The sequence below is a fragment of the Bubalus kerabau genome, chromosome 8 (assembly GCF_029407905.1).
Source record: "Bubalus kerabau isolate K-KA32 ecotype Philippines breed swamp buffalo chromosome 8, PCC_UOA_SB_1v2, whole genome shotgun sequence".
In the NCBI taxonomy this organism is placed as follows: Eukaryota; Metazoa; Chordata; class Mammalia; order Artiodactyla; family Bovidae; genus Bubalus; species Bubalus kerabau.
The window spans coordinates 109,928,925-109,943,124 of NC_073631.1; the positions used below are offsets into that span (position 1 = coordinate 109,928,925).

The 14,200-nt window shown below is 43.9% G+C and overlaps 1 protein-coding gene across 2 annotated transcripts; it reads left to right on the plus strand.

Annotated features, from left to right (window-relative positions):
- Positions 1-1,821: 1,821 nt before the first annotated feature.
- Positions 1,822-11,439, plus strand: PIP (prolactin induced protein). 2 transcript variants are annotated; one of them, XM_055589563.1, is made up of 4 exons: positions 1,822-2,010; positions 2,650-2,758; positions 10,750-10,864; positions 11,189-11,439. In XM_055589563.1, the coding sequence occupies exons 1-4, from the start codon at positions 2,006-2,008 to the stop codon at positions 11,305-11,307; spliced, it is 348 nt and encodes a 115-aa protein (XP_055445538.1). In that variant the 5' UTR covers positions 1,822-2,005; the 3' UTR covers positions 11,308-11,439. The 2 variants fall into 2 exon arrangements, with proteins under 2 accessions (XP_055445538.1, XP_055445539.1); XM_055589564.1 differs by lacking the exon at positions 1,822-2,010 and adding an exon at positions 2,315-2,460.
- The last annotated feature ends 2,761 nt before the right edge of the window (positions 11,440-14,200 follow it).

The window sequence follows — 14,200 nt, forward strand, 5'->3', positions numbered from 1 at the left end:
GCCAGGGAAAGTCTTCCCATACTGCCATCTGTCATGCAAAGGATAGGAACAAATTCCACAATGTCATGACATCATAGGTAAAGGAATAGATTTAACTGAATAAAAGCTATCACAATGCCAGTGCCATCAAGAGCCAGTTTCCCTCTCATCCCAGGGAGAGAATCTCTCATTCCTGCCAGAGTAATCTCTGGACACTATTTGGGTTCTGTTCTAATGGAGAAATCCTTCCCATTGTGGGTCTTCCTGTGTGCCTTGTGTTGTAATACAGCAGTAAAAAAGTGGCCACCTCAATGGTGAAATAAGCAGACTCTTCAGTGCTGAGATGTCTGATTTAAGGATGCCAGCTATGTACAGAAATTGTCTAGAGTTAAAATACTGCCTGCACTGGGGACTCTGGGGCAGCTGGGGATCTTGGGCATCTGTAGGACGTATCATTGACCCTGAAGTTAAGAAGGACTCTATAACCACAAATATCTTCAAGTCACCCAGTGTTGTGACCTCAATTTTCCATCATCCGGAGCAGCCCATCTCTAGTTCACCCCACCATATGATTTTTGATGGCCCTTGGGGAGACCTTGATCACCTTAGTTTCTGAAGAAAGGATTTGAACATGTCCTGTTGAACTTAATTAGGGCATCAAGTAAATGTGCCCCAGACTGAGATCTGAAATCTGCTCCCATAGCTGGATTCTCTGGCTCCAGAGACTATCGGAGCAGTGACTGAAGCTAAGACCATGTAGAGCAGGACAGACAGGCATGGAAAGATAACTAGGGAAAGTTTGGTATATCTTTTGAGGTCCTGGCCATTCTGAGAAACTCTAATAGTGAGAAAATGAAGAAGGGTAATCTAATTCCTCTCCCAGACTCTTAACACTCAAGCTGAATGTTGACTTTTCCCATAGAAAAACAAACTTCAGCTCAACAAGGAAAGATCATGAGTGGGGAGGATAAATGTATGACTGACAACATAGATCTGCTTGGCAGCTCTCCACTTCCTTGATCTGCATATAAAGACTGTGCTGAGCACCTGGGATCCTACTTCTCTAGGACATCACATTCTTTCTCTTTCAGCATGTACTCTCTCCATCTTCTGCTCAGGGCCAGCCCTGCTGCCCTGCTTCTGATTCTTTGCCTGCAGCTGGGGACCACCAAAGCTCAGGAAGACACGTGAGCCAAGACTTTCTCCTCCTTACTAAAAACAAAAAAAAATTGGGTGGGGAGGGGGCTCCTCCACTCTTACTCTAGAAATCTGCATATCCGTTCCTGAAAACTTTTTCAACTTCCCAGAACTCTAGTCCCAGGAACTCTCGTGAACCCCAGGCCTAGCTCCATTTTCCCCCCTCTTAGGGAGTGTCATCAATTTCCCTCACATTTCCACTGGGTGCTTCTAGGTTGCCCATGGAAATAAGGCTCCCAGTGTTCAAATAGGCTGTAAGTAACTGTGGTTGTTATTGTTTAGTTGCTAGGTTGTGTGTGTCTCTTTTGCGACCCCTTAGACTGTAGCCCACCAGCCTCCTCTGTCCATGGGATTTCCCAGGCAAGAATACAGAAGAGGATTGCCACTTCCTTCTCCAGGGGATCTTCCCTACCCAGGCACTGAACCTGAGTCTCCTGCATGGAAGGTGGATTCTTTACCTCTGAGCCAAAGCTCTGATCCACATCCTGTCTATAAGTCAATACCTTTGTTCAAATTCTGCTCAGAAAACCCCACCTTCTCATACCTTCCCTCCTAGAAGAGAAGATGAAGCAGGTCAGAGTTCCAACAATAGCTTTAGGAAGCTTTGGGCAGGACTCAGGAAAGGATTAGAGGGTGTGGTCACAGATCCTTGGCCCTATGGTTTGAGACTGCTCTGACCCAGCAACTTAGACATTCTCCCTATTCTCAAGACCAAAGATGAAGACAAGGACCACTTGTCCCCACAAACCCTGATATCAGGAAGCGCAGGTTTAGAAGCTAGTTCACTGAGGGTCCACATTTGACAGAAGCAAGAAACTGGGAAAGCAGAATGGAGTAAGTAGGAAATGGAGCTAGGGACTGGGGAGGAATAGAATCATTCAGCAAATCTTGAAAGTTTTCTCTACAGGAAGAGAGTTTGGAATGCTGGGTTTCTGGGTTATGATTCTGGTGGTGATCTCTGTAGTGGGACCAGGTGTCCTATCCTGGAAAAAAAAAACACTCAGGATTTTGAGAAGCTGGTATAATGTGGAGGCACCAAGAAACACTGGGTGAGGACAAGTTCAGATATAGATACCACTCTATTCAGCCCTGAGGCATGGCAAGTTGTTGAAATAAACTGTGCTAATTAAGGTGACCACCCAGCCCAGTTTGCTCAGGAATTTCTTGGTTTTAGCACTAGAAAGCCCCTCATCCCAGGCAGTTCCTTGCTTTGGGGCAAACTAAGATGACCAGTGGAAGGAAAGAAGATGCTCAGCTTTAAAACAAAGAATTCAAGTTGCTTTAGTAAGCACACCTAATCTGTACAAAACAACCCCAAATCAAAAGTTCTCAGGAGACTCAGATGCTGAGTGATTGATCCTGCTCTCATCATCTCCTTCGTCTGCACCTTCTCTGTTCCCTTGGTCTTGCTAATCGCAAGCCCTGTCTCTCATGGATTGATTTCTGATCTCAGACCCACTTCTCGCTTCCCAGAACCAGTCTACAGTTGATGACAATGGACCTGCAGATGCTACAAATAGACGCGAGTGAAGAGGCCACCGTGGTGCTTGAAGTTTCAACAGGTCTGAGGGAATGCATGGTGGTAAGTAGAGGCCCACCTTGGGAAAAGTCTGATTCCTAGTTACAAATAAGGCTATATCAAGCTCTGACTTCAATATTGCATAATGTAATTGATAACATAATGAACCCACACCCTCCTGCTCCCAATGCTCATATACATACTTGAGCCTCAGAATAATCATGGGGGCTCAGGGCAGATGACTACTGTTATTTTACAAATGAAGGGACCCCCCCAATCCAGAAAGTGTGGGAGGGAGGAGAGAGAAGGCGTGGCTAGTGGGAGAAGCACAGCTAAGAGGGAAGAGAGAAAAACGTGTGAGAGCTGGGGGAGGATGGGTGAGAGTCCCTCCCCAGGTCCTGGGTATGGCCGTTTGAAATGAAGGACAGGAGTGTGGAGAGCCTCAGAAGGAAAACCCACAACCCCATCTGGGAGGTTGAGGCAAGTGGGGAAATGAGATGCGGGGCCAACAACAGTCAGGTTATGAACCCTCCTCCCCAGGAAGACCTGAGCAGAGTCTGCTTTCTGCTCACTCTTCTGCTCTTTGGCTTTGTCTGCTCTTTTGTCAGAAGTTGACTGTTGTTCCAACCTCTCCTCTCTGATAAGGAAAGCACACCCTTCTCCTCCCTTTCTCCCAGTTCAGCAGTGGTGAGAGGGCGGATCTAGACCAGAGGATCTCCAAGGATAGCGTGCATTAGGCCTCCTCTTGTCTGACTGCTCTGGTCCCGTGGAAAGGACCTGTGCAGGTTGAACGCACAGAACTTCCCCTCCCACCCCAGGAAGAGTATGTCCTTCTCCACCTCACTGATAGTCTCCTCTGGTGTTGTCACGAAAGCACAATCCTCCCTTCCTAGGGGCTTCCTCAATGTTCAGCGGGTAAAGAATCCACCTGTAATGCAGGAGACACAGGAGATGCGGGTTCCATCCCTGGGTTGGGAAGATCCCCCTGGAGGAGGAAACGGCAACCCACTCCAGTATTCTTGCCTGAAAAATTCCATAGACAGAGGAGCCTGGTAGGCTATAGTTCATTGGGTTGCAGAGAGTCGGACACAACCGAGCAACTGCACGCATGCAAATCCCTTGTTAGCTACCTCTGTTCAAGGGCCAAGATCCATGTATCTACCCTATCTCATTCCAGAAAGACATCTCTCAAGAAGCACAGGTACCTTCTGACAGCTTCGGAATTCAAATTAGATTTGAAAATGAAAGTGTTAGTCTCTCAGTCGTGTCACTCCTTGCGACCCCATGGACCATAGCCCACCAGGCTCCTCTGTCCATGGGATTCTCTGGGCAAGAATGCTGGAGTGGGTTGCCATTCCCTTCTCCAAGGGATCTTTCTGACCCAGGGACTGAACATGGGTCTCCCACATTGCAGGCAGATTCTTTACCTTCTGAGCCACCAGAGACTTTAAGGACAGGGACTAAATAGAAAACAAAATTGGGAGTGTGAGGATTGTTATTCATTAAACTGCATTCTAGAAATGGCCCCACACCTATAGGAGAAAGATTCCTGATCATTGAGCAAAGAGTAATACAGCTGTTTTATCTAATTTTTATGTTTACAATCCAATAATATGAACTATGTATACTAATTAGAGGTGGGAGGGAGAATGAGTCATAATTTTTCAATTTGGGGTTTTATTTATCAAAAGCACAGATGAAAAAAGAATGTGAAGATGGGCATTAAAGTTTTGTGATAATGGTAATTTCTAGTGGTGATAGATTATGAAAGTCCATTTCCAACCCTGAGAATGTAATAGGTGTAAAAAAAAAAAATGTTTTAATCAACAATTTGACACCTGATATAATTTTTTGCCGCTGTGATTAATAAAATTGTTTTAAGAACAATGCTAGTACAATAAAATAAAGCAAACTTTTTAAAACCTAACCAAGTACAAGTCCATGGAATGAATGATACTGCAAATTAGAAAGAATTTATGTATAACTATAAAATAAATGTGAGCTTTCCAGGTGGTGCTAGCAACAAAGAACCTGCCTGCCAGTGCAGGAGACATAAGAGATGAAAGTTCAATCCCTGGGTCAGGAAGATGCCCTAGAGAAGGAAATGGCAACCCACTCCAGCATTCTTGCCTGGAGAATCCCATGGACAGAGGAGCCTGGCGGGTTACAGTCCATGGGGGGCGGTCACAAAGTGTCGGACACAACTGAGCGACTTAGCATGCAAGCATGAAATAAATGTATAACTATGAGTACACCTTCCTATTTTTAAAACTTTGGAAAAAATATAATTTTATAGGTGTGATGTTTCTAGAACCTGATATTCATTTTCTAATTATAATGTTTATGTAACTAAATTCTTGATCAAATGAGGTACTAAAGATCATAAAGGCAAGTATATAATAGGTTGGGATTTCCCTGGGGGTCCAATGGCTAAAACTCTGTGCTTCCAAGGCAGGGGACCTGATCAGGGAACTAGATTCCACAGGCTGCAACAATAGATCCCTTGTACCATACCTTAGATCTGGTGTAGCCAAATAAATAAATAAATACAAATAAATATTTTTAAAATGGAATAGATTATATCCTCAAACATGTGTTTGAATATAAACACCATATAATAATGTAATGTTGAAGAAAACATAGGGTTGACCAAGTGCTTAAACATTTGTGGTCTGGACCATTTTGCTGGTCTTGGAACTCTTATCAGAAAATTGCTCTAAATTTGTAAATAAAATGCACTGATTACAAAGGAAAACAGACATAATAAAGAAAAATGATAAAATTATTTAAAAAGTAAACGTGTGATACAGCTATATATGTGTGTTTCTTTATGGGCACACTAGCTGAAAGGCAATATACTTAAATAATAAACAAGTTACATTTTATTTTCTAGAGATTATATTATATGGTGGCTGTCATCGTGAAGCTTGCGTAAAGACCTTAAACTATACACTACATTTGCAACAAATCACAGCTGTTTTGTTGGACATCCAAGGGACTAGGAATTTTTTGCTTTGGTTATTCAAGTACTGAAAATCCTGATTCATAAAGATTGTTGTTGCTCACTTCATAAGTCATGTCCGACTCTTTGCAACCACATGAACTGCAGCATGCCAGCCTTCCCTGTCCTTCACTATCTCCCAGAGTTTGCTCAGACTCACATCCATTGAGCTCATAGGTCTCATAGGTCTCATCCTATGCTGCCCCCTTCTCCTCCTGCCATTGATCTTTCCCAGAATCAGGGTCATTTCCATTGAGTCAGTTCTTCACATCAGGTGGCCAAAGTACTGAAGCTTCAGCTTCACCATCAGTCCTTTCAATGAATATTCAGGGTTGACTTCCTTTAGGACTGACTGGTCCAACTCTCACATCCATACATGACTACTGGAAAAACAATAGCTTTAACTATACAGATGTTGGTTGACAAAGTGATGTCTCTGCTTTTTAATAATTTGTTTAGGTTTGTCATAGCTTTTCTTTCAAGGAGCAAGCATCTTTTAATTTCATGGCTGCAGTCATCATCCTTAGTGATTTTAGAGCCCAGGAAAATAAAATTTGTCACTGTTTGCACTTTTTCCTCTTCTATTTGAATGAAGTGACAGGACTGGATGACATTTTGTTATCATGTTGTTCGGTCACTCAGTCATGTCCAAGTCTTTGCGTCCCCATGGACTGCAGCATGCTAGGCCTCCCTTGTCCTTCATCATTTCCCAGAGTTTGTTCAAATTCATGTCCACTGAATTGGTGATGCCATCCAACCATCTCATCCTCTGTCGTCCCCTTCTTCTTCTGTTTCAATTTTTCCCAGCATCAGGTTCTTTTCTAATGAGTCAGATCTTCACATCAGGTGGCCAGAGTATTAGAACTTCAGCTTCAGCATCAGTCCTTCCAATGAATATTCAGGATTGATTTTCTTTATGATCGACTGGTTTGATCTCCTTGCAGTCCAAGGGACTCTCAAGAGTATTCTCCAACACCCCAGTTTAAAAGTATCAATTCTTCAGTGCTCAGCCTTGTTTATGGTCCAACTCTTACATCCATACATAACTACTGGAAAAATCATAGCTTTGACTATATGGACCTTTATCATCAAAGTAATGTCTCTGCTTTTCAAGGTGCTGTCTAGGTTTGTCATAGCTTTCCTTCCAAGGAGCAAGCATCTTTTAATTTCATGACTGCAGTCACCATCTGCAGTGATGCTGGAGCCCAGACAATAAAGTCTTTCACTGTTTCCATTGTTTCCCAGCCCGGCATTTCGCATGATGTAGCTAAATATGTTAAATAAGCAGAGTGGTAATATATAGCCTTAACGTACTCCTCTCCCAATTTTGAACAAGTTTGTTGTTCCATGTTCAGTTCTAACTGATGCTTCTTGTCTCTCAGGAGACAGGTAAAATGATCTGGTATTTCCATCTCTTAGAGAATTTTCCACAGTTGTTTTGATCCACAGTCAAAGGCTTTTGTGTAGTCAATGAAGCAGAAATAGACGTTTTCCTGGAATTCCCTTGCTTTTCTATGATACAACAAATGGTAGCAATTTGATGTCTGGCTCTTCTGCCTTTTCTAAACAAAGCTTGTACATCTGGAATTTCTCAGTTCACATACTACTGAAGCCCAGCTTGAAGGATTTTGCATATTACTTTGCTAGCATATGAAATGACTGCAATTGTACTGTAGTTTGAACATTCTTTTGAATGGCCCATTTTTAGGATTGGAATGAAAACTATTCTTTTCCAGTCCTGTGGCCACTGTAGAGTTTTCCAAAGTTGCTGACATATTGAGTGCAGCACTTGAACAGCATCATCTTTTAGGATTTTAAATGGATCCACTGGAATTCCATCCCTTCCACTAGCTTTGTTCACTCTAATAATTCCTAAGGCCTGCTTGACTTCATCCTCCAGGATATCCGTCTCTAGGTGAGTGACCATGCTATCATGGTTATCAAGTTATTAAGACCTTTTTGTACAGTTCTTCTCTGTATTCTTGCCACCTCTTATTAATCTCTTCTGCTTCTGTTAGTCCTTACCATTTCTGTACTTTATCATGTCCATCCTTGCATGAAATATTCCCTTGATATGTCCAATTTCTTGAAGAGATCTCTTGTCTTTCCTAATCTGTTGTTTTCCTCTATTTCTTTACATTGTTCACTTAAGCCTTTCTTATTGTTCCTTGTTATTCTCTGGAACTCTGCATTCATTTGGGCATATCTTTCCCTTTCTCCTTTGCCTTTCGCTTCTCTTATTTTCTCAGCTATTTGTAAAGCATCCTCAGACAACCATGCTACATTCTTGCATTTCTTTTTCTTATGGATGGTTTTCATCACCACCTCCTGTAAAATGTTATGAATCTCTGTCCATAGTTTTTCAGGCACTCTGCTATCATATTTAGTCCCATAAATCTATTCATCACCTCCACTGTATAATCATAAGGGGTTTCATTTAGGTCATACCTGAATTATCTCTTGTTTCTCCCTACTTTCTTCAATTCAAGCCTGAATTTTGCAACAGGGAGCTCATGATCTGAGCTATAGTCAGCTCTAGGTCTTGTTTTTGCTAACTGTATAGAGCTTCTCCATCTTCATCTGCAAAGCTTATAATCAATCTGATTTCAGTATTGACCATCTGGTGATGTCCATGTGCAGAGTTGTCTCTTGTGTTGTTGGAAAACGGTATTTGTTATGACCAGTGTATTCTATCTTTGCCCTGCTTCATTTTGTACTCCAAGGCCAAGCTTGCCTATTACTCCAGATAACCCTTGACTTTCTACTCTTGTATTCCAATCCCCTATTATGAAAAGTACATAACTTTTTGGTGTTAGATCTAGAAGGTCTTGTAGGTCTTCATAGAATTCTTCAACTTCAGCTTCTTTGGCATTACTGGCTAGGACATAGACTTGAATTACTGTGATGTTGAATAATTTGCCTTGAAAATGAACTGAGATCATTCTTTGTTTTTGAGATTGCACCCAGAACTGAATTTCAGACCCTTTGTTGCCTCTGAGGTCTATTCCATTTCTTCTAAGGTATTCTTGCCCTTAGTAGTAGATATAATGGTCATCTGAATTAAATTCACTCATTCCTATCTATCTTAGTTCACTGATTTCTAAGATGTCAAGGTTCACTCAGGCCATCTCCTGCTTGATCATGTCTAATTTGCCTTGATTCATGAACCTAACATTCCAGGTTCCTATGCAGTGAAGTTCTTAATAGCATCAGACTTTATTTTCACCACCAGACACATCTACAACTGAGTGTCATTTCTTCTTTGGCCTAGCCTCTTCATTCTTTCTGGAGCTATTTCTCTGCTCCTCCCCAGTAGCATATTGGACATCGTACAACCTTGGGGGCTCATCTTCTGGTGCTATATCATTTTGCCTTTTCACAATATTCATGCAGTTCTCAAAGCAAGTATACTGGAGTGGATTGCCATTCCCTTCTCCAGTGGACCACGTTTTGTCAGAACTCTGCACTATGACCCATCCATTTTGGGTGGCCCTGTACAGTGTGGTTCATGGCTTCATTGAGTTACACAAGACTCTTTGCCATGACAATGCTGTGATCTGTGAAGGGGGATAGGTGAAGATATATTGTTGTAAATGTAATAAAAAAACTAAACAAGGTGAGGGTAGATTTCTCTATAGAAACACCAGGATGTCCAAGTATTCTGAGTAAAATTCCAAGGGGGAGAACACTTGAATTCACTGTTTGGGGGCTGACAGGCCATTCAGCCCAGAGCTGCCAGTTACCTGGAGAAGTTGCAGGAAACGCGCTGATGGCCCCAACTGTGACCATGCATGTCAGTCTGATAGAGCACAAAGGTAGTGATGAGAAACAATATTTCAAGACCTCTAAAATTATAGTGTAGTGCAAACATATCTATGTCTCTCTTCTTGATAAGATCACGCATACTGCTAATACCACCATGGTTTACTGATGACCTTTGTAACAGAAGTGCTCAGTTTCAATGAGAGTCTAGTAAAAATAAAGATAAAACTTCTTTCCACCTGAATACACAGACTCACTGAATACTATCCGCAAACCTTTCTGGGTTTATGGACCCCAGAATAAAACTCCCGTGCTGAACACTAACTAGACAGAAGGTTCTTGACTCCACTGAAACTTATATATGCTGTACTCTGGGATCTTCATTTTTTTAGCTTTTTCTTAATTTTGGCTGTGCTGGGTCTTCCTTGTGTGGCTTTTCTCTAGTTGGCAGTGAGCAGGGGCTATGCTTCAGTTGCAGGGAAAGGGCTTCTTGTTGCAGTGAATTCTCTTGTTGGGGAGAATGGGCTGTAGAGCCGCAGGCTCAATAGCTGTGCCGCATGGGCTTAGTTTGCCCTGTAGGATGTGGGATCTTCCTGGCCCAGAGTCAGAACCCGTGTATTCTGCATTAGCAGGCGAATTCTTTACCACTGAGCCACCAAGAAAGCCCGTATACTCTGGGATCTTAAGTTGTAAAGTGCTCTCGATTTGAAAAAGAAAAGGAAAACTAACTTCAAGATCTCAATCTCATTTGGAACCCATTGGTAGCACCCAGGGTTGGTGAGTAAAATTGCTTTTGCCTCACAACTGAGGAAAACAAGAGTGAGACACTTCACCCTAATTATGAAAGGTCACTAATTACCAAAAGTCACAGAGTTTTAGAGGAACACAGCTGGGGCTCAGCCACAATCTGGCAATGGGGCCTGGCATTGACTTCCACACCCAAGCAGCCAGGCTGTGGTCACAGCCCAATTCCAGACAGCCTTGACTAGGGAAGCAAGGCAAGCCTGCTCCCCAGATGACCAACTGCCCCAAGATGACTGATCCCAGCCCTGTGGACTCACTTACCTCTTTCCTCCCAAGCCCTAGACCCACGCTGCTAAAGCAGGAACTTGAGGACATGAGGACAGAAGACCTTCTGACCTAGACGACGCCGTATGGTTCACTCCTCCTGCCTCTGACCCACACCCACCCCTGCTTTTCAATCACCAAGTAGATCTTCCTCCTCCCCTTTCACTCTTTCTTGTCTTTCACTTTTCCATCCTCAAGCTAACACTGGGTCCTCTCTTCCCAGATTAAAGCTTATCTTCTAAGCAACACTCCGATTGAAGGCAATTTTAATTATAAATTCACCTCCTGCCTCTGTAACAATTACCCAAGGAGATTCTTCTGGGATTTGCAAACCAACAGTAAGTACAGGAGATGACCAAGGGAAGAACTATCCTCCAGGGAGGGAAAAAACACAAGAGAAGCATGGCTCCAGACCTGGATCAGAACCTCCATGAGGGAGGGCAGAGAGGAAGGGAGGAAAGAAGAGGAGGAGAGAATGTGGGGACTCTGCCCAATTTGAAAGGTGAAAGGTTTGGGAGAAAAGTTAATAAGGGATCTATATTTGTAAATGATTTGCGGAAACTGAATCCCAGTAGGGAAATTCCTGGGGATGGCAGAAAAGTCAAGGCATTGGGGTTGGAGTGTTATCAGAGATGACCTTTGTCCTGCCTTGTCTCTTTCAGGTACTGTAAGAATAACAGCAGTGGTTGATGTTATTCGTGAACTAGGTATCTGCCCGGATGACTGGGCAGTGATACCTATTAAAGCAAATCGCTTTTCTATCACTAAGAGCCTACCATAGTCTGATCTAAATGGAAGCCTTTGTCTCTGCACATCCCAACCCCACCAGCAGGGGATTTCCTCCAAGGAAAGCTGGTTGGGGTCAACTAGCTAACTTTAGTCTCTAAAATAAACGTCTTACAAGCTTTTCAAACTTCTGCTGTGTCTTTCCTACAAGATCTACCCCAAAGGAATCTCAGAATAGCCAGAATTTTTAGGGTTTTGTTCTTTCAAAAGACCTTTACCGAGGAGAGTTTTGGGGCTTTCCCTGTCCATGAAATACTCTGGCCACCTGATGCAAAGAGCTGACCCATTGGAAAAGACCCTGATGCTGGGAAAGGCTGAAGGCAAGAGAAGGGGATGACAGAGGATGAGATGGTTGGATGACATCACCAACTCAATGGACATGGATAAACTTTGGAAGTTGGTGATGGGGTTGCAAAGAGTTGGACACGACTGAGCGACTGAACTGAACTGAACTGTCCATGAAAGAGAAGATGAAAGAGAGAGGGGCCATTCTCATAGAAAGGGAAAGTGGTGGCCCTAAAACTCATAGCAAGTGATGGGCAGAATGTGGACAGGAACCTCAAGGCCCCCTATTCCCTGGCCCTCCTACATCCTACTGCTCCACACACCCTCCTCTCCCCAAGAACTGCTTCAGATCCCAGGAGATGGGAGTCATCCTGCCTCTAGCAGAGTCAGGGGCAGAATCCATGGACCCCGGGATAAACAATAGCATTCTGTTCTAGTCAGTTGCTTCTTTTCAGACAGTGAAAGATGGTGGACTAAAGCATGTCTACTAGACACTGGGCCGCACAAGAAACATAATATGCTGAAAGGCAGAGGGCACCCTGAGGGGCTCCACCAAAGAGGGTGAGTGAGTCCTTCCTGAGAGAAGGGTAATATGAGCCAGTGTCAGGGCACACAGTGGGCAGAGGACATTGTGGCTGATGGAATAGCAGGCGCCAAGAGGCCAGAGCATGAAACAGCAAGATCAGGGCCAGTAATCACTTTAACATCAGGCAGGATTAAGAGCAAGTGAGGAAGGCTAGAAAGGGGGCCAACAAGGAGACAGGAACAAAATCGCTGCATCTGGACAAGAAAGCAGGACCATAAATGAGTATCAGAATCCAGGGCAAGAAAACACAATTATTGGGAAAGATCACTTGATACATGAATTAGAATAGTACAGTGATTGCATGCTTAAGATGTATCAAAAAAGCACTGAAGATTTTTATTTACATGCTTTACCACGTGCCTTATTAAAAAATAACCTCAAGCTACATGTACATGTATACACACACATACCCCCACACACATACATAGGAGTGAGTATTATTCTGTCATGGGGAAGAATGAAATTCTGCTATTTGCAACAACATGCGTGAAACTTGAGGACATTATGCTAAGTGAAATAAGTCACACAAAGAAAAATACTGTGTATCACTCATATGCAAAATCTAAAAATGCTGAACTCAGGAAGTTGGGACAGAAAGCAGAGTAAGATGATCCTGGACTCGCCTCCTCCCAGGGACACACCAAATGACAGCTACATATACAGAAGCTCTCTCTGAGAATGACCTGGAGACTAGCAGAAAAGGTTTTCCACAGCTAAAGATAGGAAGGAAAAGCCACATGGAGAAGGATAGGAGGAATAGAAGTGCAGTCTGGTTGGGACCAGTCCTGGAGGTCTAACCCATCAGTGGGAAGGCTCTCACAGCCTGGGAGTCTTACCTAAGGGCTCTGAACACACCAAGGCCCCCCAGCCCAGGAGACCTGCACCAGGAAGACAAGCTGCCATACCATCTGGCTTTGAAAGCCAGGGAGCTTGATGCCTGGGAAAGCCAGAGGGCTGTGGGAATCTGAGACATTACTCTGCAAGAAAACTCACCAAAATTCATTCCCTCGGAGTGTCAGCACCAAGCCAGATGTTTCAAAATCTCTTACCTTGAGGAGACTCGTTGACTAATTTTCAGGTGCCAGAGCAGCAGGGATCATGGAACTTCTGGGGGTGTAGAGAGGCTGGCAGGTGCCACTTTGATGACAGTTTTCTTATAGCTCACTCTCTGCTTAGCTGGTCCAGCACTAATGGGCACCACTTCTGACTCTTGCCATTTAACTTACTTGCACTGCTTGTCCCACACCAGGTTCACCTGTGGACCCAACACATCTGGCAATCTTCCAAAGCAGCACCCCAACCCTGCCAGCCCCAACAGACATCCTCAGCCAACAGCAAAGCCCCACCAAACCTGACAGCCACTCCGGAGCTACACCAGAGCCCCTCCAAAGCAACCTGCCACCCTCCCAGTTCCAGCAGACACCATCAGCCAGCACTGGAGACCCTCCAGAGTAGACCACTGCTCCTTCCATACCCAGTGACCGGGCTAAGTTGGCACCAGACTCCCTCCAGTGTGGCCTCACACCCCACTAGTCCCAGCAGGCATTTCTGACAAATACCAGAGTCCCTCCAAAGCAGGCCACTGTTTCATCTTACCTGGTAGATACCCTCAGTTAGCAAAACAGAGCCCCTTCAAAGCAGAGCCCTGCCCTGCCAGTCTTGACAGTCACCCTTCGCTGGCAGCACCATCTGAAAGCAGCTTCGATCCCAGGGGCCAGCTGCACACAGCACAGCACCAACAATGACTGGTGCCAAGCCTTAGAGGCCACCGCAACACGGCCAGTCCTTCACACTAGCACATCTGCGGTAAGCATGGCCCAGCCACAACATGAAGACAGGCAGCAGATCTAAATCATACCAACCATCTTTTCTGATTAGAGAAAGAAAGAATTTGAAAAAGAAGAACAAAGAAATCCCAGAGTCAGCAGAAGAAAGGAAATAATAAAGATCAGAGAGAAAATATATAAAACAGAAGTTTCAAAAACAATAGGAGAAGAATCGAACACCACGATCAAGT

Bases quoted from the DNA above. Each gene is read 5' to 3' on its own strand.
- PIP (XM_055589563.1), top strand. The intron at 2,759-10,749 runs GTAAGTAGAGGC...CTCTCTTCCCAG, and splicing joins GTCTGAGGGAATGCATGGTG to ATTAAAGCTTATCTTCTAAG. The intron at 10,865-11,188 runs GTAAGTACAGGA...TGTCTCTTTCAG, and splicing joins CTGGGATTTGCAAACCAACA to GTACTGTAAGAATAACAGCA.